The 23,678-nt window shown below is 42.7% G+C and overlaps 2 protein-coding genes across 2 annotated transcripts in view; one reads left to right on the top strand and one right to left on the bottom strand.

The window, feature by feature from the left end:
- The window catches only part of LOC139389815 (histone H2A.V), a 257,719-nt gene extending 234,411 nt beyond the window's left edge, over positions 1–23,308 (top strand). Inside the window, exons 2-6 of the mRNA XM_071136778.1 lie at positions 16,196–16,224; positions 17,463–17,540; positions 17,742–17,855; positions 22,209–22,338; positions 22,538–23,308. Coding sequence (XP_070992879.1) covers positions 16,222–16,224; positions 17,463–17,540; positions 17,742–17,855; positions 22,209–22,338; positions 22,538–22,599 — 387 coding nt within the window. The 5' untranslated portion in view covers positions 16,196–16,221 and the 3' untranslated portion in view covers positions 22,600–23,308. The remainder of the gene's footprint in view (positions 1–16,195; positions 16,225–17,462; positions 17,541–17,741; positions 17,856–22,208; positions 22,339–22,537) is intronic.
- LOC139389812 (transcriptional regulator protein Pur-beta) lies at positions 12,093–15,398 on the bottom strand. The gene has a single exon (XM_071136775.1). The coding sequence runs from the start codon at positions 15,365–15,367 to the stop codon at positions 14,435–14,437; it is 933 nt and encodes a 310-aa protein (XP_070992876.1). The 5' UTR covers positions 15,368–15,398; the 3' UTR covers positions 12,093–14,434.
- Positions 23,309–23,678: the final 370 nt, after the last annotated feature.

The following is a 23,678-nucleotide window of genomic DNA, read 5'->3' as shown; positions in this document are numbered from 1 at the left end:
CATGCTCTCTCTGCTGTCTCCTGAAGTCTACGATCAGCTCCTTCATTTTGTTGATGTTGAGGAAGAGGTTATTTTCCTGGCACTACTCCGCCAGAGCCTTCACCTCCCTGTAGTCTGTCTCGTCGTTGTTGGTATTCAGGCCTACCACTGCTGTTTCATCTGCAAACTTGATGACTGAGTTGGAGACGTGCGTGGCCAAGCAGTCATGGGTGAACAGGGTGTATAGGAGGGGCCTGAGCACGCACCATTGTGGAGCCCCCATGTTGAGTTCAGACACAGGGCCCCAAGCTTAGTGATGAGCTTGGAGGGCACTATGGTATTGAAGGCTGAGCTGTAGTCGATGAACTACATTCTTACATAGGTATTCCTATTGTCCAGATGGGATAGGGCAGTGTGCAGTGCGATGGAGATTGCCTCCCAAAACACTTCATGGTGACAGAAGTGAATGCTATGGGGCCATAGTCATTTAGTTACCTTCGCTTTCTTGGCTACAGAAACAATGGTCAGTCCCTCCAGTATTCCACAATTCTGCGATCGCATAATTCAATGCAAAATCAACCAATCAGACCATATTATGCGAGAGTTTGTAATTTTGACCAATTCCCACACTTTTAGCGTATAAAAAGGTCCAATCAAAAGCAGGTTCGTAATTTTGACCAATTACTGCACTGTTACCGTGGAAAATGGCCAACTCCAACCACTCATCAACAAAGTTTTTTCCCCCTGGCCTGTCAGCCTATTCACGTGTGAGGATGATGGGTGATTTGGCAACCAAAATAACAGCTAACGACCGTGCTAAACCATTTCCAAATGTTTTTGGAAACTAGAGAAAGTCGACAATCAACAGTCACTTGGAATCAGCAAAGCGTATGAGAATGTCAGAACAGTTCCCACAGCAGCGGCAGACCACCACGACTGAAGTGGTAGCAGGGAAGATTGTGGCAAGCACTGAAAGAATCAAGGTGAGTGGCGTTTTACTCAAACTTTTACTCCGCTGACCTTGGCTTTAGTAGGGTGGTCAGCACTCTGCTCTCCCCAGTCTAACCTTGGCTTTAGTAGGGTGGTCGGCACTCTGCTCTCCCCAGTCTAACCTTGGCTTTAGTAGGGTGGTCGGCACTCTGCTCTCCCAGTCTAACCTTGGCTTTAGTAGGGTGGTCGGCACTCTGCTCTCCCCAGTCTAACCTTGGCTTTAGTAGGGTGGTCGGCACTCTGCTCTCCCAGTCTAACCTTGGCTTTAGTAGGGTGGTCGGCACTCTGCTCTCCCCAGTCTAACCTTGGCTTTAGTAGGGTGGTCGGCACTCTGCTCTCCCAGTCTAACCTTGGCTTTAGTAGGGTGGTCGGCACTCTGCTCTCCCCAGTCTAACCTTGGCTTTAGTAGGGGGGTCGGCACTCTGCTCTCTCAGTCTAACCTTGGCTTTAGTAGGGTGGTCGGCACTCTGCTCTCCCCAGTCTAACCTTGGCTTTAGTAGGGTGGTCGGCTCTCTGCTCTCCCCAGTCTGTCTATGGAGAACGCTGCTCAAAGCACTGAGTGCTATTTGTCAGCATTGCCATTTTAAGCTCTCAGTAAAACGTAATACGGATCACGAAGCACAATCTTTCTGGATTTAAAAGAAAATATAATAATAATCAACCACAACTCTATTTTTATGTGTTCTGTTCTTTATCTCCCTTACGACCCTTTCAGAAAAAAATCACAATCTCAAGAATTTTGAAGACAACTTCATAGAAAGAAATATTGATCCTCAAATTGAAAGTGATTGATCAGCTTTGAATCTATTTGTTTTTTTAAGAGCGAGTGAGAGAAAGAGAGTGAGTAGGAATTGGAGGTGCATCTCGTGTTGATAGCAAGCCCCAAGCCTGATGGAGAGGAGAGGTGTGTGTGAGTGAATGTATGAGTGGATTATGACAGAGCTGTTTGTTCAGGAAAATAAACAGAATTGAGCACTTTAGATGTTTCTAATTGTTTTTGTATTATGTGTTCTACTTAAAATGGTCGTAAACCTGAGCATATTACTTTTATTGCTTTATATGAACTTATATGGAGAAAAAACACATTGCAAAATGTATCGCAGAATTTCAGAAAAGCTGCCGCAAAATCGTGCATTTTTGGCTGCGGAAATCACAACATTATTTCGCAAAATCCTGGAGGGACTGAATGGTGGACATCTTGAAGCAAGTGGGGACAACAGACTGGGATAGGGAGAGATTGAATATGTCCGTAAACACCTCAGCCAGCTGGTCTGCACATGCTCTGAGGATGCAGCTTGGGACACCGTCTGGGCCGGCAGCCTAGCGAGGGTTAACACACTTTAACGTCTTGCTCATGTCGCTACGGAGAATGAAAGCTCACAGTTCTCATGAGCGGCAGTTGCCCGCGTTGGCAGCACTGTGTTTTCTTCTAAGTGGTAGAAAGTGGTGTTTAGCTTGTCCTGGAGCAAGTCTCCAGAGTCCACAATGTGGCTGACTTTCCCTTTATAATCTGTGATTGTCTGGAGTCCCTGCCACATACATCTCATGTATGAGCGGTAGAATTGCGACTCCACTTTGTCCCTATACTGTCGTTTTGCCAGTTTGAATGCATTACGGAGGGCATAGCTGGTCTGTTTGTACAAGTCCATGTTCCCAGTCACCTTGACGTGGTTAATTGTGGTGGTTTGTGCTTTCAGTTTTGTGTGAATGCTGCCATCTATCCAGAGTTTTTAGTTTGGATAGGTTCTAATCGTCACGTTGCTGAACTGAGTCACAGAGTACATCAATACTATTCTCAGAGGCAACCCGGAACATATCCCAGTCCGGGTGATAAAAACTATCTTGAAGCATAGACTTCGATTGGACAGACCAACATTGAACTACCACGGATACTTCCGGTTTAAGTTTCTGCCTATATGAGGGGAGGAGCAGAATGGAGGCGTGATCTGATTTGCCAGCAGGAGGGCGGGGGAGGACCTTGTAGCCATTCAGGAAGGGGGAGTAGCAATGGTGAAGAGTGCTAGATTGAGAGAATAGCACAGGAGATGTGTTGATTAAACGTTGGTAGCATTTTCATCAGATGTCCTTTATTAAAGTCCCCAGCTACAATAAATGCTGTCTCAGAATATGCAGTTTCCAGTTTGCACAAAGTCCAGAGTAGTTTCTTGAGAGCCATTGCGGTGTCGGCTTGGGGGGAATATACACGGCTGTGACGATGACCGAAGAGAATTCTCTCGGGAGGTAATGCGGTCAGCATTTGATGATGAGGTATTCCAAATCGGGAGAACAAAAGGACTTGAGTTCCTTTGCATTACCACAATCACACCATGAGTAGTTAATCATGAAACATACAGTGCCTTGCGAAAGTATTCGGCCCCCTTGAACTTTGCGACCTTTTGCCACATTTCAGGCTTCAAACATAAAGATATAAAACTGTATTTTTTTGTGAAGAATCAACAACAAGTGGGACACAATCATGAAGTGGAACGACATTTATTGGATATTTCAAACTTTTTTAACAAATCAAAAACTGAAAAATTGGGCGTGCAAAATTATTCGGCCCCCTTAAGTTAATACTTTGTAGCGCCACCTTTTGCTGCGATTACAGCTGTAAGTCGCTTGGGGTATGTCTCTATCAGTTTTGCACATCGAGAGACTGACATTTTTTCCCATTCCTCCTTGCAAAACAGCTCGAGCTCAGTGAGGTTGGATGGAGAGCATTTGTGAACAGCAGTTTTCAGTTCTTTCCACAGATTCTCGATTGGATTCAGGTCTGGACTTTGACTTGGCCATTCTAACACCTGGATATGTTTATTTTTGAACCATTCCATTGTAGATTTTGCTTTATGTTTTGGATCATTGTCTTGTTGGAAGACAAATCTCCGTCCCAGTCTCAGGTCTTTTGCAGACTCCATCAGGTTTTCTTCCAGAATGGTCCTGTATTTGGCTCCATCCATCTTCCCATCAATTTGAACCATCTTCCATGTCCCTGCTGAAGAAAAGCAGGCCCAAACCATGATGCTGCCACCACCATGTTTGACAGTGGGGATGGTGTGTCCATGGTGATGAGCTGTGTTGCTTTTACGCCAAACATAACATTTTGCATTGTTGCCAAAAAGTTCAATTTTGGTTTCATCTGACCAGAGCACCTTCTTCCACATGTTTGGTGTGTCTCCCAGGTGGCTTGTGGCAAACTTTAAACTACACTTTTTATGGATATCTTTAAGAAATGTCTTTCTTCTTGCCACTCTTCCATAAAGGCCAGATTTGTGCAATATACGACTGATTGTTGTCCTATGGACAGAGTCTCCCACCTCAGCTGTAGATCTCTGCAGTTCATCCAGAGTGATCATGGGCCTCTTGGCTGCATCTCTGATCAGTCTTCTCCTTGTATGAGCTGAAAGTTTAGAGGGACGGCCATGTCTTGGTAGATTTGCAGTGGTCTGATACTTCTTCCATTTCAATATTATCGCTTGCACAGTGCTCCTTGGGATGTTTAAAGCTTGGGAAATCTTTTTGTATCCAAATCCGGCTTTAAACTTCTTCACAACAGTATCTCGGACCTGCCTGGTGTGTTCCTTGTTCTTCATGATGCTCTCTGCGCTTTTAACGGACCTCTGAGACTATCACAGTGCAGGTGCATTTATACGGAGACTTGATTACACACAGGTGGATTGTATTTATCATCATTAGTCATTTAGGTCAACATTGGATCATTCAGAGATCCTCACTGAACTTCTGGAGAGAGTTTGCTGCACTGAAAGTAAAGGGGCTGAATAATTTTGCACGCCCAATTTTTCAGTTTTTGATTTGTTAAATTTTTTTGAAATATCCAATAAATGTCGTTCCACTTCATGATTGTGTCCCACTTGTTGTTGATTCTTCACAAAAAAATACAGTTTTATATCTTTATGTTTGAAGCCTGAAATGTGGCAAAAGGTCGCAAAGTTCAAGGGGGCCGAATACTTTCGCAAGGCACTGTACATCTCCACCGTTTTCCCCCAGAGAGATTTTCTTCCTGTCTCCGCGATGGATGTATAACCCCGCTGGCTTCATGGATGGGGACAGTATATCCAGAGAGAGCCATGATTCCATGAAACAGAGTATGTTACGATCCCTGATGTCTCTCTGGAAAGAGATCCTCACTCTGTGCTCGTCTACTTTATTGTACAGGTACTGATCATTAGCGAGTAATATACTCTGAAGCGGTGGGTGAATGATTGCCAATCTAATATCCCAAAGTTATTTTTGTCTGTTGGTAATAATACAAGAAACATTTTGAGTAAATAATGTAAGAAATACAACAACCACAACAACAATATAAAACTACGAAGTTGCCGAGGAGCTAGAAACAGGGCGACCATGTCTACAGGCATCATCTTGTTCATTAACATCTAATCATCCACAGCTTTACAATCAACCATCTGACATCTCTATGATGCCAATGAGCATGCAAGTACAATATTTCAAACACGTCAAATATGAGTGAACTAAACCACAACTTCCTCCCCATCATCAAGTATCAGAACACCCTTTACACTCAGAACTGTTTGGGTAATCAGGTCAGGGGTCAGGAGAGAGGAGGGCCTGTATGTTTGTATCCCATATGGCACCCTATTCCCTACATAGCACACTCATGTTGAGCAGTAGTGGTCAAAAGTAGTGCACTATGTAGTGAATTGGTTGCCATTTGGGACGTAGTTTTATATAGCCTTTAATTTAATGTTTTACCAGCAGTATCACTTCCCCTTTGTCTGCTTAATGTTCATTGGCCATGTCCCAAATGGAACCCTATTCCATACATACAGTGCATTCAGAAAGTATTCAGACCACTTGACTTTTTCCACGTTTTTTTTACGTTACAGCTTTATTCTAAAATGGATTAAATACTTGTTTTCCCTCATCAATCTACACACAATACCCCATCATGACATCATAATACCCCATAATGACATCATAATACCCCATAATGACATCATAATACCCCACAATGACATCATAATACCCCATCATGACATCATAATACCCCATAATGACATCATAATACCCCATAATGACAAAGCGAAAACAAGTTTTTAGAAATGTTTGCAAATTTATTAAAAATAAAAAAAGTGATATACCTTATTTACATAGGTATATCATAGGACCCTTTGCTATGAGACTCAAAATTGAGCTCAAGTGCATCCTGTTTCGATTGATCATCCTTGAGATGTTTCTACAACTGGATTGGAGTCCACCTTTGGTAAATGTAATTCATTGGACGTGATGTGGAAAGACACACATCTGTCTATATAAGGTCCCACAGCTGACAGTGCATGTCAGAGCAAATACCAAGCCATGAGGTCGAAGGAATTGTCTGTAGAGCTCCGAGGAAGAGTACCAAAACATTTTTGCAGCATTGAAGGTCCCCAAGAACACAATGGCCGCCATCATTCTTAAATGGAAGAAGTTTGGAACCACCAAGACTCTTCCTAGAGCTGGCCGCCCGGCCAAGCTGAGCAATCGGGGGAGAAGGGCCTTGGTCTGGGAGGTGACCAAGGATCGGATGGTCACTCTGAAAGAGCTCCAGAGTTCCTCTGTGGAGATGGGAGAACCTTATAGAAGGACAACTGTTATTGAGTCTAGTTGATAGGTAATTGACTAGCTGGGCTGTTCCCCGGACACCGTGTGTAGGGATTTGTACAATGCTTGAACAATGCTATTGAACTTGACATTGGTGTCTGTCTTTATTCTTTTATCGAACATATCATACTGAAACAACAACCATCTCTGCAGCACTCCACCAATCAGGCCTTTATGGTAGAGTGGCCAGACGGAAGCCACTCCTCAGTAAAAGGCACATGACCGCTTGCTTAGAGTTTGCCAAAAGGCACCTAAAGGACACAGACCATGAGAAACAAGACTCTCTAGTCTGATGAAATCAAGATTGAACTATTTGGCCTGAATGCCAAGTGTCACGTCTGGAGGAAACCTGGCACAAGCTCTACGGTGAAGCATAGTGGTGGAAACATCATGCTGTGGGGATGTTTTTCAGTGGCAGGGACTAGGAGACTAGTCAGGATCGAGGGAAAGATGAACGGAGCAAAATACAAAGAGATCCTTGATGAAAACCTGCTCCAGAGCACTCAGGACCTCAGGCAGGGAGGGGGTGAAGGTTCACCTTCCAACAGGACAAGAACATTAAGCACACAGCCAAGACAACACAGAAGTGGCTTCGGGACAAGTCTCTGAATGTCCTTGAGTGGCCCAGCCAGTGCCCGGACTTGAACCCGATCGAACATCTCTGGTGAGACCTGAAAATATATTTGTGCAGCAACGCTCCCCATCCAACCTGACAGAGCTTGAGAGGATCTGCAGAGAAGAATGGGAGAAACTCCCCAAATACAGGTGTGCCAAGCTTGTAGCGTCATACCCAAGAAGACTCAAGGCTGTAATCACTGCCAAAGGTGCTTCAACAAAGTACTGAGTAAAGGGTCTGACTACTGAAGTAAATATGATATTTCAGTATTTTGTTTTCAGCAAAAATGTCTTAAAAACCTGTTTTTACCTCGTCATCATGGGGAATTGTGTGTAGATTGATGAGGGGAAAAAACAACTCAATACATTTTATAACAAGGATGTAACATAACAAATGTGGAAAAAGTCAAGTGGTCTGAATCATTTCTGAAGGCACTGTGGTGTACTACTGTTGACCTTGTAGGGAACAAGGTTCCATTTGTCACACAACCATTGATGAGGAAGAGGTACAGATGACTAATGTTAGATATGCCCCACACCCTGAAAACCACAGACACAACCCAACAAGCACACCCTTTGCCTCTGACCTCCCCCTCATGGTCATCAGTGTGCATGATGTCCAGTGGCCATTTTAGTGGGGCAAACTACCGTTTTTGGGGGGGATGCATGCCAGCAAAGCCACTACACAACACAACACTAAACAGTACATTAGTTGCACTATAACGGGGACAAACGGTGCCGACAAACTGTTAGGGCCTACATATAGCTGTCTCAACAGCAGGGTCCCAACAGCAGTCCAAACACCTGGCTATCAGTGGAGACATGTCTGGCAGCGAAACAGTTCATTCAGCCTCATTTACTGCCTTTAAAAAAAACAGAGCTTATTCGGCTGATTTGCTTAAACAAATGTGGTTTCTACTGAAAATTGAGATGTACAGTGGGGCAACAAAGTATTTAGTCAGCCACCAATTGTGCAAGTTCTCCCACTTAAAAAGATGAGAGAGGCCTGTCATTTTCATCATTGGTACACTTCAACTATGACAGACAAAATGAGAAGAAAAATCCAGAAAATCACATTGTAGGATTTTTAATGAATTTATTTGCAAATTATGGTGGAAAATAAGTATTTGGTCACCTACAAACAAGCAAGATTTCTGGCTCTCACAGACCTGTAATTTCTTCTTTAAGAGGCTCCTCTGTCCTCCACTCGTTACCTGTATTAATGGCACCTGTTTGAACTTGTTATCAGTATAAAAGACACCTGTCCACAACCTCAAATAGTCACACTCCAAACTCCACTATGGCCAAGACCAAAGAGCTGTCAAAGGACACCAGAAACAAAATTGTAGACCTGCACCAGGCTGGGAAGACTGAATCTGCAATAGGTAAGCAGCTTGGTTTGAAGAAATCAACTGTGGGAGCAATTATTAGGAAATGGAAGACATACAAGACCATTGATAATCTCCCTCGATCTGGGGCTCCACGCAAGATCTCACCCCGTGGGGGCAAAATTATCACGAGAACGGTGATCAAAAATACCAGAATCACACGGGGGGACCTAGTGAATGACCTGCAGAGAGCTAGGACCAAAGTAACAAAGCCTACCATCAGTAACACACTGCGCCGCCAGGGACTCAAATCCTGCAGTGTCAGATGAAACCAAAATATAACTTTTTGGTAAAAACTCAACTCGTTGTGTTTGGAGGACAAAGACCCTTAGATTTGGTGGTGAAGTAGTGTCCCCGTGAGTGACAGAACACTGAGCCAATCACGGCGCAACTAAAGAACATTACTAACCCCTATGTTCCATGCCCCACCACCACCACAGAAAGCACTGAGCTAGGCTGAAACACCTGCATTTTGGAGCTGCCTTACTCAAGAAAGCAAAAAAGAGACCATGTTTGTATGCGGCTTTATTAACTCAATGATTATTATTATTTATTTTTTACTTTGTTTGCAAACTGATATGTGACACGTATTAATGCCAAAATAACATGAAAACAGGCCACTCCCCCCCCCAGGTTGGGCTCAGCTCCACCTGCCCTGAATGAAGGGTCGCCACTCCCTCTCTGGGGCATGGTTCTCAAACAGCATCTAGATCCTACCCCTTAGACTAAGGCATAGCTGCTGTAGATCTACCAGGAGCAGGTGTAAGCAGTGTTGAATATTCCACCTATCAGAAGGCATGGGTCTACAGCCACGCTGTTTACACCTATCCAATTATTTTAGATATAATTCAATGTTGTTTCTGTTTCTGTTTAATTATCATCATAACATATCATACCTACTCAACAAATTGGATGCAGTCTATCACAGTGCAATCCGTTTTGTCACCAAAGCCCCATATACTACACACCATTGCGACCTGTACGCTCTCGTTGGCTGGCCCTCGCTTCATACTCGTCGCCAAACCCACTGGCTCCATGTCATCTACAAGACCCTGCTAGGTAAAGTCCCCCCTTATCTCAGCTCGCTGGTCACCATAGCATCTCCCACCTGTAGCACACGCTCCAGCAGGTATATCTCTCTAGTCACCCCCAAAACCAATTATTTCTTTGGCCGCCTTTCCTTCCAGTTCTCTGCTGCCAATGACTGGAACGAACTACAAAAATCTCTGAAATTGGAAACACTTATCTCCCTCACTAGCTTTAAGCACCAACTGTCAGACAGCTCACAGATTACTGCACCTGTACATAGCCCACTTATAATTTAGCCCAAACAACTACCTCTTTCCCTACTGTATTTATTTTGCTCCTTTGCACCCCATGATTTTTATTTCTACTTTGCACATTCTTCCACTGCAAATCTACCATTCCAGTGTTTTACTTGCTATATTGTATTTACTTTGCCACCATGGCCTTTTTTTGCCTTTACCTCCCTAATCTCATCTCACTTGCTCACATCGTATATAGACTTGTTTACAGTGCCTTGCGAAAGTATTCGGCCCCCTTGAACTTTGCGACCTTTTGCCACATTTCAGGCTTCAAACATAAAGATATAAAACTGTATTTTTTTGTGAAGAATCAACAACAAGTGGGACACAATCATGAAGTGGAACGACATTTATTGGATATTTCAAACTTTTTTAACAAATCAAAAACTGAAAAATTGGGCGTGCAAAATTATTCAGCCCCTTTACTTTCAGTGCAGCAAACTCTCTCCAGAAGTTCAGTGAGGATCTCTGAATTATCCAATGTTGACCTAAATGACTAATGATGATAAATACAATCCACCTGTGTGTAATCAAGTCTCCGTATAAATGCACCTGCACTGTGATAGTCTCAGAGGTCCGTCAAAAGCGCAGAGAGCATCATGAAGAACAAGGAACACACCAGGCAGGTCCGAGATACTGTTGTGAAGAAGTTTAAAGCCGGATTTGGATACAAAAAGATTTCCCAAGCTTTAAACATCCCAAGGAGCACTGTGCAAGCGATAATATTGAAATGGAAGGAGTATCAGACCACTGCAAATCTACCAAGACCTGGCCGTCCCTCTAAACTTTCAGCTCATACAAAGAGAAGACTGATCAGAGATGCAGCCAAGAGGCCCATGATCACTCTGGATGAACTGCAGAGATCTACAGCTGAGGTGGGAGACTCTGTCCATAGGACAACAATCAGTCGTATATTGCACAAATCTGGCCTTTATGGAAGAGTGGCAAGAAGAAAGCCATTTCTTAAAGATATCCATAAAAAATGTTGTTTAAAGTTTGCCACAAGCCACCTGGGAGACATACCAAACATGTGGAAGAAGGTGCTCTGGTCAGATGAAACCAAAATTGAACTTTTTGGCAACAATGCAAAACGTTATGTTTGGCGTAAAAGCAACACAGCTCATCACCCTGAACACAACATCCCCACTGTCAAACATGGTGGTGGCAGCATCATGGTTTGGGCCTGCTTTTCTTCAGCAGGGACAGGGAAGTTGGTTAAAATTGATGGGAAGATGGATGGAGCAAAATACAGGACCATTCTGGAAGAAAACCTGATGGAGTCTGCAAAAGACCTGAGACTGGGACGGAGATTTGTCTTCCAACAAGACAATGATCCAAAACATAAAGCAAAATCTACAATGGAATGGTTCAAAAATATACATATCCAGGTGTTAGAATGGCCAAGTCAAAGTCCAGACCTGAATCCAATCGAGAATCTGTGGAAAGAATTGAAAACTGCTGTTCACAAATGCTCTCCATCCAACCTCACTGAGCTCGAGCTGTTTTGCAAGGAGGAATGGGAAAAAATTTCAGTCTCTCGATGTGCAAAACTGATAGAGACATACCCCAAGCGACTTACAGCTGTAATCGCAGCAAAAGGTGGCGCTACAAAGTATTAACTTAAGGGGGCTGAATAATTTTGCACGCCCAATTTTTCAGTTTTTGATTTGTTAAAAAAGTTTGAAATATCCAATAAATGTCGTTCCACTTCATGATTGTGTCCCACTTGTTGTTGATTCTTCACAAAAAAATACAGTTTTATATCTTTATGTTTGAAGCCTGAAATGTGGCAAAAGGTCGAACTGCTTTGCTTTATCTTGGCCAGGTCGCAATTGTAAATGAGAACTTGTTCTCAACTTGCCTACCTGGTTAAATAAAGGTGAAAAAAAAATAATATTGTGGTCATATTGTCAATCTTATCTACTACCTTGAAACACATTCATATAATGTGAGTGTACCCTTTAAGGTTGAGTGGATTGTTCCTCCCGAGTCCCTAGTTTCATCGCTTGAATTCTGTTCTGTGAGATTCCTTCACCTGTTGCTGAATAAGACCTCCCTAACCTCATTTTCTTACCGCAGCAAATCTGTCATATTACTTATATTAAAGAAACAACATAGCCCACAACGAGTCCATGAATCTGATTTGTTGGATGTAGAAAAGACAAACTCATCCTCCTCAGCAAAGAACTTTTTTATTTACCGTTGAAAGGAACTTGGTAGAATATTACAGCAGAACTCACGAGGGAAACAGCTGCCATTTCATGTAACACAATACAGGTTGTAGTTAAAACTTGTGTATATATAATATTTTTTATATCAGTAGAAAAAAAACTATTGCTCCCAGATGTTGTTTGTATGACACATTCTCTCCTGCTATGCTGAAGGGTAAAGTAACACCAATAGGAGAAGGTTTACACACACACACAAAGGGAAATGTGATGGTTGTTGTTCAGGATGATGTCATTTCCTGAATAAGGTTACAGATGCCATTACTTTTTGTATGTATGTTGACCAGAATTAAACTTTTGATCGTTGTCAAAAAATGTTTTATAAATACCAACATACAGCAATCAGAAAAATGCAAAATAAAAGAGCAGGCATGCTAAAAAAAAATGTTATACTTAGAGGACCAAACACTGAAATAAGAAGCCTGGATGGTATTCAGTCACATCTTATTGTCAACTGAAAGAGTACCAACTTGAGAGAAAATTGAGAACTGATGGATTGAGAGAAGGGGGGGAAAGGAGCTTAATGGATATTCTTTCTGTCCGATGGACTGGATGTGAGAGGACAGATTTGAGACAGACTACTTGAATGGGACTGGATCTAAGTGTATTGTGTACAATTTTTAAAAAAAGTATGTGTTTGTTAATGTTATCACTTCCATATCCTTTTCTATGTTCTTCATTTTTCATTCAGGGAATACAATAAAATGTTAGAAATCTCCCTGGATGATTGCATCCAAGTGTTAGTGTTTTAAATAGCTTATACCAGTTTAGTTTAGGCAGGAATACTCAATACATTTTACATATAGGCATCATCTAATAGACATATTTCTATATATTTATTTTGAAAAATAATTTAAGACAGGAATTAAGCCTAGCCTTGGACTAAAAATTAATTTCAATGGAAATTTTGCATTGAGCCTAATTTTCAGGCCAGGACTAAGTTTAGTCTGTGTCCGGGAAACCACCCCTAAAAACAATGACCAGTGCCAGTCATCCTAGCTTAAGCCATCTTCATTCGGAGTCACCAAGTTCTAACAGGTTGCTGGATTTGACATTCAAGACTCCCTCTCATCCTTGTGGTTGACGATACAGGGCAGACACAGGTCATTGTCCTAGTAAAATGTCCATAGATAGATCATGTTCATCCCTACAGGCACACAGGCCAAAAGACAGAAGATCATAGAACCAGTATAACAACTATCTACTATGGGAGCTGAGCGGCATTAAGAGTCTAAATGAGGGTGAGGGAATCCCCTGCTTTTCAATTCATGACACACTGCATGCAGCCACTTGTGGTCACGATGACTCCCCAACCAACCAATGGGTGTGTTTCCTTTTTCTTCTTCTTCTGTTACTAGGGCCTGTGTGTCTGATGCTGGTCTAGTGGTTGTCTTGCTTAGCCTGGTCCCAGGAGTTGGTAAGACTGAACAAACAGTTCTGAGACCAGGCTATTTTCTCTCCCTGTTCTGTCTATGCCCAATTATGTGTCCTACTTAGAACAATGATTCAGATTATTCCAAAACAATACAGTTGTTCTCTGACTGTAAAAGCCACTTTAAAGACAGAGCACACAGCAGTGCATTAGATAAGCTGAGTTTCACATCTCTTTGCTCAGAAACACCACATTTTCACTTTTTTTTGTTACTATATACAGCACATAGTTCTGGTCCAAGTAAGTTGTTTAGAGTTAAAAATAGATATTCTACCGGTAAAACATTGTGAAACAGGATTTGCTGGGCTAGCAACATGAGTGGGGTTACTTTTTACATGGACAATCTTTTATTTTTTTTTATCAATAGAAAATCTCATTTGATCCAACTAACAATAGCTAGCACAAATGACCTGGTACCACCAGGGCCGATTTAAAACCCAGATGATAAATGAGTTCACTGAGGTGAGCAATTGTTTCTGATTGATTTACTAACAATTTGTTTATGATGACTGTGATGTTTTAATGTTATGTATTTGTTATTGTATCTTTTCTTTCCATCTTGTAGTTTAAATCTATTATTTTATGTCCTCAGGGCACCATTGAAAATGAGACCCTGGTCGCAAATTGGGCTCCTCTGATTAAATAAAACTTAATAAAAAAAAACATGAACCTAACCTTTATAACGCATTTATCTTATATAGACAGTATTTCCAGGTCAAATATACTTTTTGTACTCAACTGTTTTTTTTTTGCATTTAGGTTCGATTCATACGTCATGCACAAAATAGGTCTTCTTCTATTCAAGCTTTGCGTCACGTTGTCAGACAGCTTGATCAGATTGCACAGTCGGCTTGATCAATCGTCGTCCACCTCGTCTCCCTCCGACTCTTCTCCTCCTGCAACTCCTCCTCCTGGTCTCCTTTCAAACATTTTATCCTTCGGTCTCTCCTGTATCTCTTTCATCTCTTCGGCATAACGGGAGAATGCGCCTCCAAACTTGCCCCACGCTTTGAACGGGATAGTGATCGAGTTTCTATAGCTGGGTTTGACTTCGCTCACCCTCATGAAAACTCCGTATTTGTTGGACCCGACGTCGAAGAAGAACCGTTTGGAGTCCACCATGATAGAGGTGCCCTCCGGAAGCTCGCTGTAGCCCCCTGCTCCTCCGCCACCGGCCAGTTCCTCGTCATCTCCTCCGTAGTCGTCTATATGTTTGGCTAGGGCGTCACGGAACTCTATTAACCCTTGGGCCGGGAGGGCGATGGTTTGTCCGGACTGCATTCCACCAGGGACTCCGCCACTTCCTACTCCGAACCCGGGGCCTCGGTTGAGGGTCTGCCTGATGCGGAGGAACCTCCCCCGCTGGTTCTCCTTCAGATCGAGGTAGTATTTTCGGTTTTCTCGAACCAGGAACTCACTCTTCAAGGCCCGCCTAGGCCCACTGTCATCCCCACCGGATGACTGAGCGATCTGCTCGGGGCTGCTAGGCCCAAGTTGGGCGTAGTGCTCTATAAAATCCCCCAGGTAGTCACGGAACTCGGCGGCAACTGACATGGAAAGGGTCAGACGACTTTTCGAGCCCCCGGCGCCGACCTCGGCGATTTTGATGAATCTGCCCTTCGCATTCTGCTTTACATCCAGGTAGAAGCGTTTGTTCTGGATGTCCAGTCGCTTTGAGGCCAGCTCCTGGGTCTCCTGGTCCCGCTGGTAGTGCTGAAACCCGCCGCTTCCACCCCCTACGCCACCACTGCTGCCACCGCGCTCACTCCCACTGTCCCCGTCGGCCATCTTCGCCACCAGCAGCCAGATTCTCTCCTTCCTAGGTTCAGCTCCCCGCCCCCCGCGCGCTTAACCAATTCGCAGAGTAACATACCGTTGAATACTGCGTTCTGATAGGCCAATTACAACAGCAGACCACAAACTGTTGATTTTCTACTGGTAGATTCCTCTTGTCAGTCAATAAACGGTCCCCTCCTAATTCGATGAAATCAACGATTTCCCCCGATTATTTATCGTAAGCGGTTTACTTTTCTAATGCATTGCAATGCAAAACCTCGTCTTAAAATGACATGATACGAATAGATACTCAGGCAAACTAGCAAAATACTGCTGAGTTTTTTGAATTCATTGTGCACTAGCTAATTAGTTACCCATTGATTTTGTACACCAATTGTGAGTCAAATTAATATTTTAGGACATCCAGTCAGTTTGCAACTGCATACAATGCATGCATAATCAAAGATAAGTGCTTTGAGTATTTCTGAATATGCAATATCAAGATGTGCGCATGCACGTAATATATTATTTCAGCATTTTATTAGTCAATCACGTGAATAATATTGATCATCAATACAAATACATTTTGAGTGGCAATGTCTAGCTCAGCAGTCCAGCCTACTTGGTCTCGTGCGCAAAGGACGTGCCGAAGTTGCGGTGGGGGATGGGTAAAATGTGTACAAGCAGCGCTGTGGTTGGGCAGGAAAAATATTCAAAGAAACAACACGAATTCCCATTGGTCGATGTTCGCTCGCGAGGAGTCCCGGAGCTTTTACGAGCCTGAAGGGCTTTATTGTTTCTCTCCGTCTTCAACCGAAATTGTTTCCGAGCTCCTCAGTTCCTCAACCAAATAACAAAACGCTGAAATGGTAACGTTATGTGGTTATTATTTGTAGTGATCCTTTTAATAACGACTGCTTGGTATATCATTTGTTGTAATTGCATTACCGGCTACTGCTGCTTCAAATGACCTAAAAAGAAATGCCAAGCTAGCAAGTTTGCATTACCAACCGATACCTACTTAGAGATATTTAGGTTACTTTTTTTTTTAACATACTTGTGAAACTTTTAGGTTTTATTTGTTTAGTAATTGCTGGTATTAATTCATATTAGAAATATCTTACTTTAGCTATTTTTGCGTTCGTATTATTTGGTTGAACGGCTATGAGGCTACCAACGTTAGCTAATTTAGCTAGTTGGATACCATAACGTTAGCTAGCTGACCATTTGTTTTCAAGTACTGTCGGGTTGTCCCGCGGCTGCTGTTCTCTACCAAATCAAATGTTAATATTGCCATCTGTCGAAGTTGTCTCGCTACTTATTCTTCCTTTTAGCATTAGTCAATTTCAGGAAGTGGCAAATTCATTGGGTTTATCAATCAAATTGACTACTTTATTACAAAGTGTGAATGTTGGTAAAATGTGTCTTAGCCACGCAACCCCTAGTTACCCGGGATTCTCCTCGTCGTGGACTTGAGCAACTGTGCTAAAGCATGTTTTCAGTGCCTTTTTCATAGCAACGTTTTGATTCCAGCTGCTGTTTAGTAACTGGCGGGAAACCGAATGCCCTCAAGAACAGGGTGATTCAGCTGGAATGCTAGCTAACAATCCTCATAAATGGCTGTTTTAATATGGACCTGTTAATCAACCTGGAGTGTTGTCTTTATTTTGAGTGACAGCCATTGGTGAGTTATGACCCAAAATTGTCAAACCCAAACACGTTTCTGTACAATAATAAAATCAAACTTTTTTTTTTTATGGAGTACATTTCTTATCGGGGATGCATTTCAAAATTAATCCACAATTAAAAATAAAAGGTGAGAGAAACATTAAGTTTCCTATTTGATAGATTCAATTAGTAAAACATAAAATAAGTACCTGAGACTGGCAAATAAATTGTGTATATGGGAGCACTTGCGTTTTACTGTTACTGCTAGCAAGCGTTGGTTTGTGACCAGCGAGGTATTTCATGAGTTTTAGCAGGTGTTATTTAAAGACATTTTGGGAAAGAGTGCTCGCATGCAAATTACATGATTTCTGTCTTACTCAAGTTCCATTTTTTTCTTTCTCTTTTTGTAATATTCGGTGTTTTGCCCCCGATATCCCAGGCTGGCGGTAAGGCAGGAAAAGACAGTGGTAAGGCCAAGGCGAAAGCTGTGTCACGCTCCCAGAGAGCTGGACTGCAGGTAAGATTGAATACCTCTACAGAGATCCTGATGCAGTGCACCTAGCATGCCATTCGTTATTTTCAAAGAAAGAGCAGCAAAGCTTTCTGTGTGTTTCCAGCATTTACAGTGAAGTTTCAATGTTCATGTGTACTCCAATTGCTAGAAGCCATTCACCCCCCCCATTGTCGCCTAACCGCACATCTGTTTTGTTCCTGCCAGTTTCCAGTGGGGCGTATCCACAGGCACTTAAAGACCCGCACTACCAGCCACGGACGTGTCGGAGCCACAGCGGCTGTATATAGTGCTGCCATCCTTGAGTATCTCACCGCTGAGGTGAGACAGAGACCATTATATCCTCTTGGGTTACTTACTCTGAGTTGCTGTCATTTAAACAATGTCATTAGTCCATTTGTGATGGGTTGGAAAGAGCTGTGTAAGAGTTTTTTTTTTTTTAATAGATCTCGGAATCGTTTTACATTTTGAGGGTTTGGAACTGAGGTTCTGTCTGCAAAAAGACAATAAAATAAAAAAAACTGTTGGCTCTAAAGTTCCAAACTGTCATTGGTTTGAATGGTATCAGGGATGAAACGTTTAAAAAAAATAATCTTGTATACTTTTGAATTTAGCAACATGACTTGATACACATGCATACATACATACAGTGCCTTTTTAAAGTATTCAGACCCATTGACTTTTCCCCCACATTTTGTTACATTTTTAGCCTTATATTAAAATTGTCTTTACTCAGTACTTTGTTGAAGCAGCAATTACAGCATCGAGTCTAATTAGGTATGACGCTACACGCTTGGCACACCAGTAGTTGGGGAATTTCTCATTTTACTCTGCAGATCCTCTCCAGCTCTGTCAGGTTGGATGGGGAGCATCGCTGCACAGCTATTTTCAGGTCTCTAGAGATGTTCGATCAGGTTCAAGATTGGGCTCTGGCTGGGCCACTCAAGGACATTCAGCGACCTGCGTTGACTTGGCTGTATGCTTAGGGTCGATGTCCTGTTGGAAGGTGAACCTTACCCCTAGTCGTAGGTCCTGAGCGCTCTGGAGCAGGTTCTCATCAAGAATCTCTCTACTTTGCTCCGTACATCTTTCCCTCAACCCTGACTAGTCTCCCAGTCCCTGCTGCTGTGTAACATCCCCACTGCATGATGCTGTCACCACCACACTTCACTGTAGGGATGGTGCCAGGTTTCCTCCAGATGTAACGCTTGGCATTCAGGCCAAAGAGTTCAATCTTGGTTTCATCAGTCTTGTTTCTCATGGTCTAAGAGTCTTTAGGTGCCTTTTGGCAAACTTCAAGCGGGCTGTCGTGACTTTTAATGGGGGCTCCTGAGTGGCGCAGCAGTTTAAGGCACTGCATCTCGGTGTTAGACGCGTCCCCAAAGACTCTGGTTCAATTCCAGGCTGTTTCACAACTGGCTGTGATCGGGAGTCCCATAGCGTGGCGCCCAGTTTGCCCAGTGTCGGGCCGGGGTAGGCCATCATTGTTAATAAAATTGTTCTTAACCGACTTACCTAGTTAAATAAATACTGGGTGAGTTCAGTCTGGCCACTCTACCATAAAGGCCTGATTGGAGTGCTGCAGAGGAGGTTGTCCTGGAAGTTTCTCCCATCTGCAGAGGAACTCTAGAGCTGTCAGTGACCATTGGGTTCTTGGTCACCTCCTTGGCCCTTCTCCCCCGATTGTTCAGTTTGGCCATATGGCCTGCTCTAGAGACCTTCAGTAGTTCCAAACTTTTTTCATTAAAAAAAATTGATGCCACTGTGTTCTTGGGTGCCTTCAATGCTTCACATTTTTGGTACCCTTCCCCAGGTCTGTGCTTAGACACAATCTTGTCTCGGAGCTCTACGGACAATTCCTTTGATCTCGTGGCTTGGTTTTTGCTCTGATGTGCACTGTCAACTGTGGGCCCTTTTTTTTTATATAGATAGGTGTGCACCTTCTCCAAAACTTCTCCAATTAATCAAACCAATCAAGTTGCAGAATCATCTCAAGGATGGTCAATGGAAGCAGGACGCACCTGAGCTTAATTTTGAGTTTCATAGCAAAGAGTCTGAATACTTGTGTAAATAAGGTATTTCTGTTTATTTTTAATACATTTGCTGAAATTCCTAAACCTGTTCGCTTTGTCATTATGGGGTGTTGTGTGTAGATTGCTGAGTATTTATTTGTTTTTAATCCATTTTAGAATAAGGCTGTAACAATGTGTTAAGTCAAGGGGTCTGAATAGTTTCTAAAGGTGTAGCAGTATAACTTTAGACCGTCCCCTCGCCCATACCCGGGCGTGAACCAGGGACCCTCTGCACACATCAACAACAGTCACCCATGAAGCATCGTTACCCATCGCTCCACAAAAGCCGCGGCCCTTGCAGAGCAAGGGGAACTACTACTTCAAGGTCTCAGAGCAAGTGACGCCACCAATTGAAACGCTATTTAGCGCGCACCGTTTCACGTCCGTTACAAAGGTGTGTGTGTGTGCTTCTACACCTGCATTGCTTGCTGTTTGGGGTTTTAGGCTGGGTTTCTGTACAGCACTTTGAGATATCAGCTGATGTACGAAGGGCTATATAAATACATTTTGATTTTATATATACACCTATTCATTCAAGGGTTTTATACATTTTTTTGCTATTTCCTACATTGTAGAATAATAGTGAAAACAAACATGGAATCATTTAGTAAACGACCCCACACACACACACACACACACACACACACACATACTCTTGGCATTCACTCAACCAGCTTCATGAGGAATGCTTTTCCAACAGTCTTGGAGTTCCCACATGCTGAGCACTTGTTGGCTGCTTTTCCTTCCCTCTGTGGTCCAACTCATCCCAAACATCTGAATTGGGTTGAGGTCGGGTGATTGTGGAGGCCATGTCATCTGATACAGCACTACATCACTCTCCTTGGTCAAATAGCCCTTACACCACCACCTCCATGCTTCATGGTGGAAACCACATAATCTGTGTCCATTAACCTACTCTGCTTCTCACAAAGATACGGCGGTTGGAACCAAAAATCACATTCGGACTCATTAGACCAAAGGACAGATTACCACTGGTCTAATGTCCATTGCTCGTGTTTCTTGGCTTAAGCAAGTCTCTTTTTCTCATTGGTGTCCTTTAGTGGTGGTTTCTTTGTAGCATTTTGACCATGAGTGGCCTGATTCACACTGTCTTTGAACAGTTAACGTTGAGATTATTATTAAGTCTATTACTTGAACTCTGAAGCATTTATTTGGGCTGCTATTTTTGAGGCTGGTAATTCTAATGAACTTATCCTCTGCAGCGGAGGTAACTCTGGGTCTTCTATTCCTGTGGCGGTCCACACGGGAGCCAATTTCGTCATGGTGCTTGATGGTTTTTGCGATTGCACTTGAGTCAAATTTCAAAGTTCTTAATTTTCCACATTGACCTTCATGTCTTTTAATGATGGGCTGTCATTTCTCTTTAGTTATTTGAGTTTTTCTTGCCGTAATAGGTCTATTTTGTAAAATCCATTGGCTCAAATGCATTAATTTGTGAAATTTCTTTCCCTCTTTAACTTTAAACAAGGCACACCTGTTAATTGAAATGCATTCCAGGTGACTACCCCATGAAGCTGGTCGAGAGAATGCTAAGTGTGCGCAAAGCTGTCATCGGGGCAAAGGGTGGCTACTTTGAAGAATATAAAATGTTTAGAGTTACACTTTTCTTCTTCTTCGGTTACTACGTGATTCCGTATGTTATTTCACAGGTCTGATGTAAAACGTAGTAAACAAATACAGAATCCCTTGAATGAGTAGGTATCTGAACTTTGGACTGCTACGGTGTGGACACCCCTTCAAATTTGTGGATTTCTCTATTTCAGCCACACTTGTGGCTGACGGTGTATAAAGTCGAGCACACAGCCATGCGATCTCCATAGACAAACATCGGCGGTGGAATGGCCTTTTACTGAAGAGCTCAGTGACTTTCAATGTGGCACGGTCATAGGATGGTCTGGGGCTTTTTCTTCTGGTTCGGGCTTGGCCTCTTAGTTCCAGTGAAGGGAAATCTGAACACCACAGCATACAATTAATTACATTCTCGAAAATTCTGTGCTTCCAACTTTGGCAACAGTTTGGGGAAGGCCTTTTCCTGTTTCAGCATTACAATGCCCCCGTGTACAAAGCGAGGTCTGCGCTGAAATGGTTTGTTGAGATCGGTGTGGAATAACTTGACTGGCCTGCACAGAGCCCTGACCTCAACCCCATCTAAGACATTTTGGAGGAATTGGAACACCGACTGCCAGCCAGGCCCAATCGCCTAACATCGGTGCCTGACCTCACTAATGCTCTTGTGACTGAATGGCAGCAAGTCCCCACAGTAATGTTCATCATCTAGTGGAAAGCCTTTCCGGAAGAGTGGATGAGTGGCTGTTGTAGCAACAGGGGGGGGGGGGGACCAACTCCATATTAATGCCCATGATTTTGGAATGAGGTGTTCGATGAGCAGTTGTCATGCAGTGTATTTTGGAGTACTATGTAGGTAGAGAACATTGAACAAAACAACTCTGTCAATAATACAATTTTGACAAATGCAGATTATAGCCCCGAGCTCTCGATTTTCAGCTGATCACAGACACATGTTTTTGTTTCGGTGGAGTTCTATACAGTATCGTATCCTGATTGGCTGACTTGTTTCCAGGTACTAGAGTTGGCGGGTAACGCCTCTAAAGATCTGAAGGTGAAGCGTATCACTCCCCGCCACTTGCAGCTCGCTATCCGTGGAGACGAGGAGTTGGACTCCCTCATCAAGGCCACCATAGCTGGAGGCGGTGGGTTCAGAAACGACACTGTTATTAAATAACTTGCATGCACGGGCCCCGACACAACTCACCCATATTTGCCTGTATATTAATTTGTACTTGAATCAACACTACTGATGTACATTTATGAACAACATCCCCATCTCCATTATCTTTAACGTACTCTCACTTGTATTCCTATCTAACCACTGTGTGCTTCTGTTTCCAGGTGTGATCCCCCACATCCACAAGTCCCTGATCGGGAAGAAGGGCCAGCAGAAGACTGCATAGAGTAGACAGACGCCATCTTGTTGATCGGAACTGTGTAGGCGTGTGTTCGGACTGGACTCTGTTCGACGTGTGTTCGGACTAACCTGACCAACAGGACTTCACATTGATCATTTTTATATTACTATTTGCTAACGATGAGTGATTGTTAGTTTTTTTTTTCTTTCGTTAGTGTAATATTTCCCATAATTAGAGAAGGATAAAATATGTATGTTATTTTTGGACAGGGGAAATCATACTTTTCCCCCGATTTTTCACAGTTGACTTGTTTGATTGGCAGGGTTCAAATGTTTTGTACTGAAAAATGGAACTGTTAAAACCCATTTTTTTTATAAAAACAAAGCTGTCGTTTGTGGTTATTAACAAATTTTCATCGTTACTTTCCGTCTGTCTATACCATATTGGTTTGTGAGAGAGAATATTTGTCATGCACAGTGCCTTCGAAGTATTCAACCCCTTGGCTGACTTCACAATTTCTTTTTTTATTTATTTTTTAAATCAGCCTGATTTCAGAATGGTTCAAATATTTCTCAACCATCTCTGTGCAAATACCTCAGTGACATAATGAAAGCATGTTATTTTAAGTTTTAGCAACATTGAAAATGAAATAGATCTCATTTACTGAGATCAATACTTTGTAGAAGCCAAGCGCCTCTGGTAGGTTAATACAACTTTCAGTCAGGTATGTGTCATTTGCACATCTGGATTTATTTTTACATTTTTTTTAAAGCTCTTAAATTATACTAACCAGAAATATAAACAACGTGAAGTGTTGGTCCCATGTTTCATGAGCTATAATAAAAAAATCCTAGAAATGTCCAATTTTTCACAAAGCTTATTCTCACATTTGTGTGCAAATTTGTTTACATCTCAGGTGAGCGTTTCTCCTTCGCCAAAATAATCCGGTCACATGACAGGTGTGGCATATCTAGAAGCTGGTTAAACAGCATGATCATTACACAGGTGCATCTTGTGCTGGGGACAAAAGGCCACTTTAAAGTGTGCTATTTTGTCACAATGCCACAGGTCTCAAGTTGAGGAGAGCGCAATTGGCATGCTGACTGCAGTAATGTCCACCAGAG

Source organism: Oncorhynchus clarkii, chromosome 30, assembly GCF_045791955.1.
Source record: "Oncorhynchus clarkii lewisi isolate Uvic-CL-2024 chromosome 30, UVic_Ocla_1.0, whole genome shotgun sequence".
Taxonomy (NCBI): domain Eukaryota; kingdom Metazoa; phylum Chordata; class Actinopteri; order Salmoniformes; family Salmonidae; genus Oncorhynchus; species Oncorhynchus clarkii.
Note: the sequence above shows the minus strand (reverse complement) of the source record. Positions and strands in the feature narration are given on the sequence as shown.

What these genes read in the sequence shown, in the direction of transcription:
- LOC139389812 (XM_071136775.1), bottom strand. Translation starts at nt 15,367, where the DNA reads ATGGCCGACGGGGACAGTGGGAGTGAGCGCGGTGGCAGCAGTGGTGGC.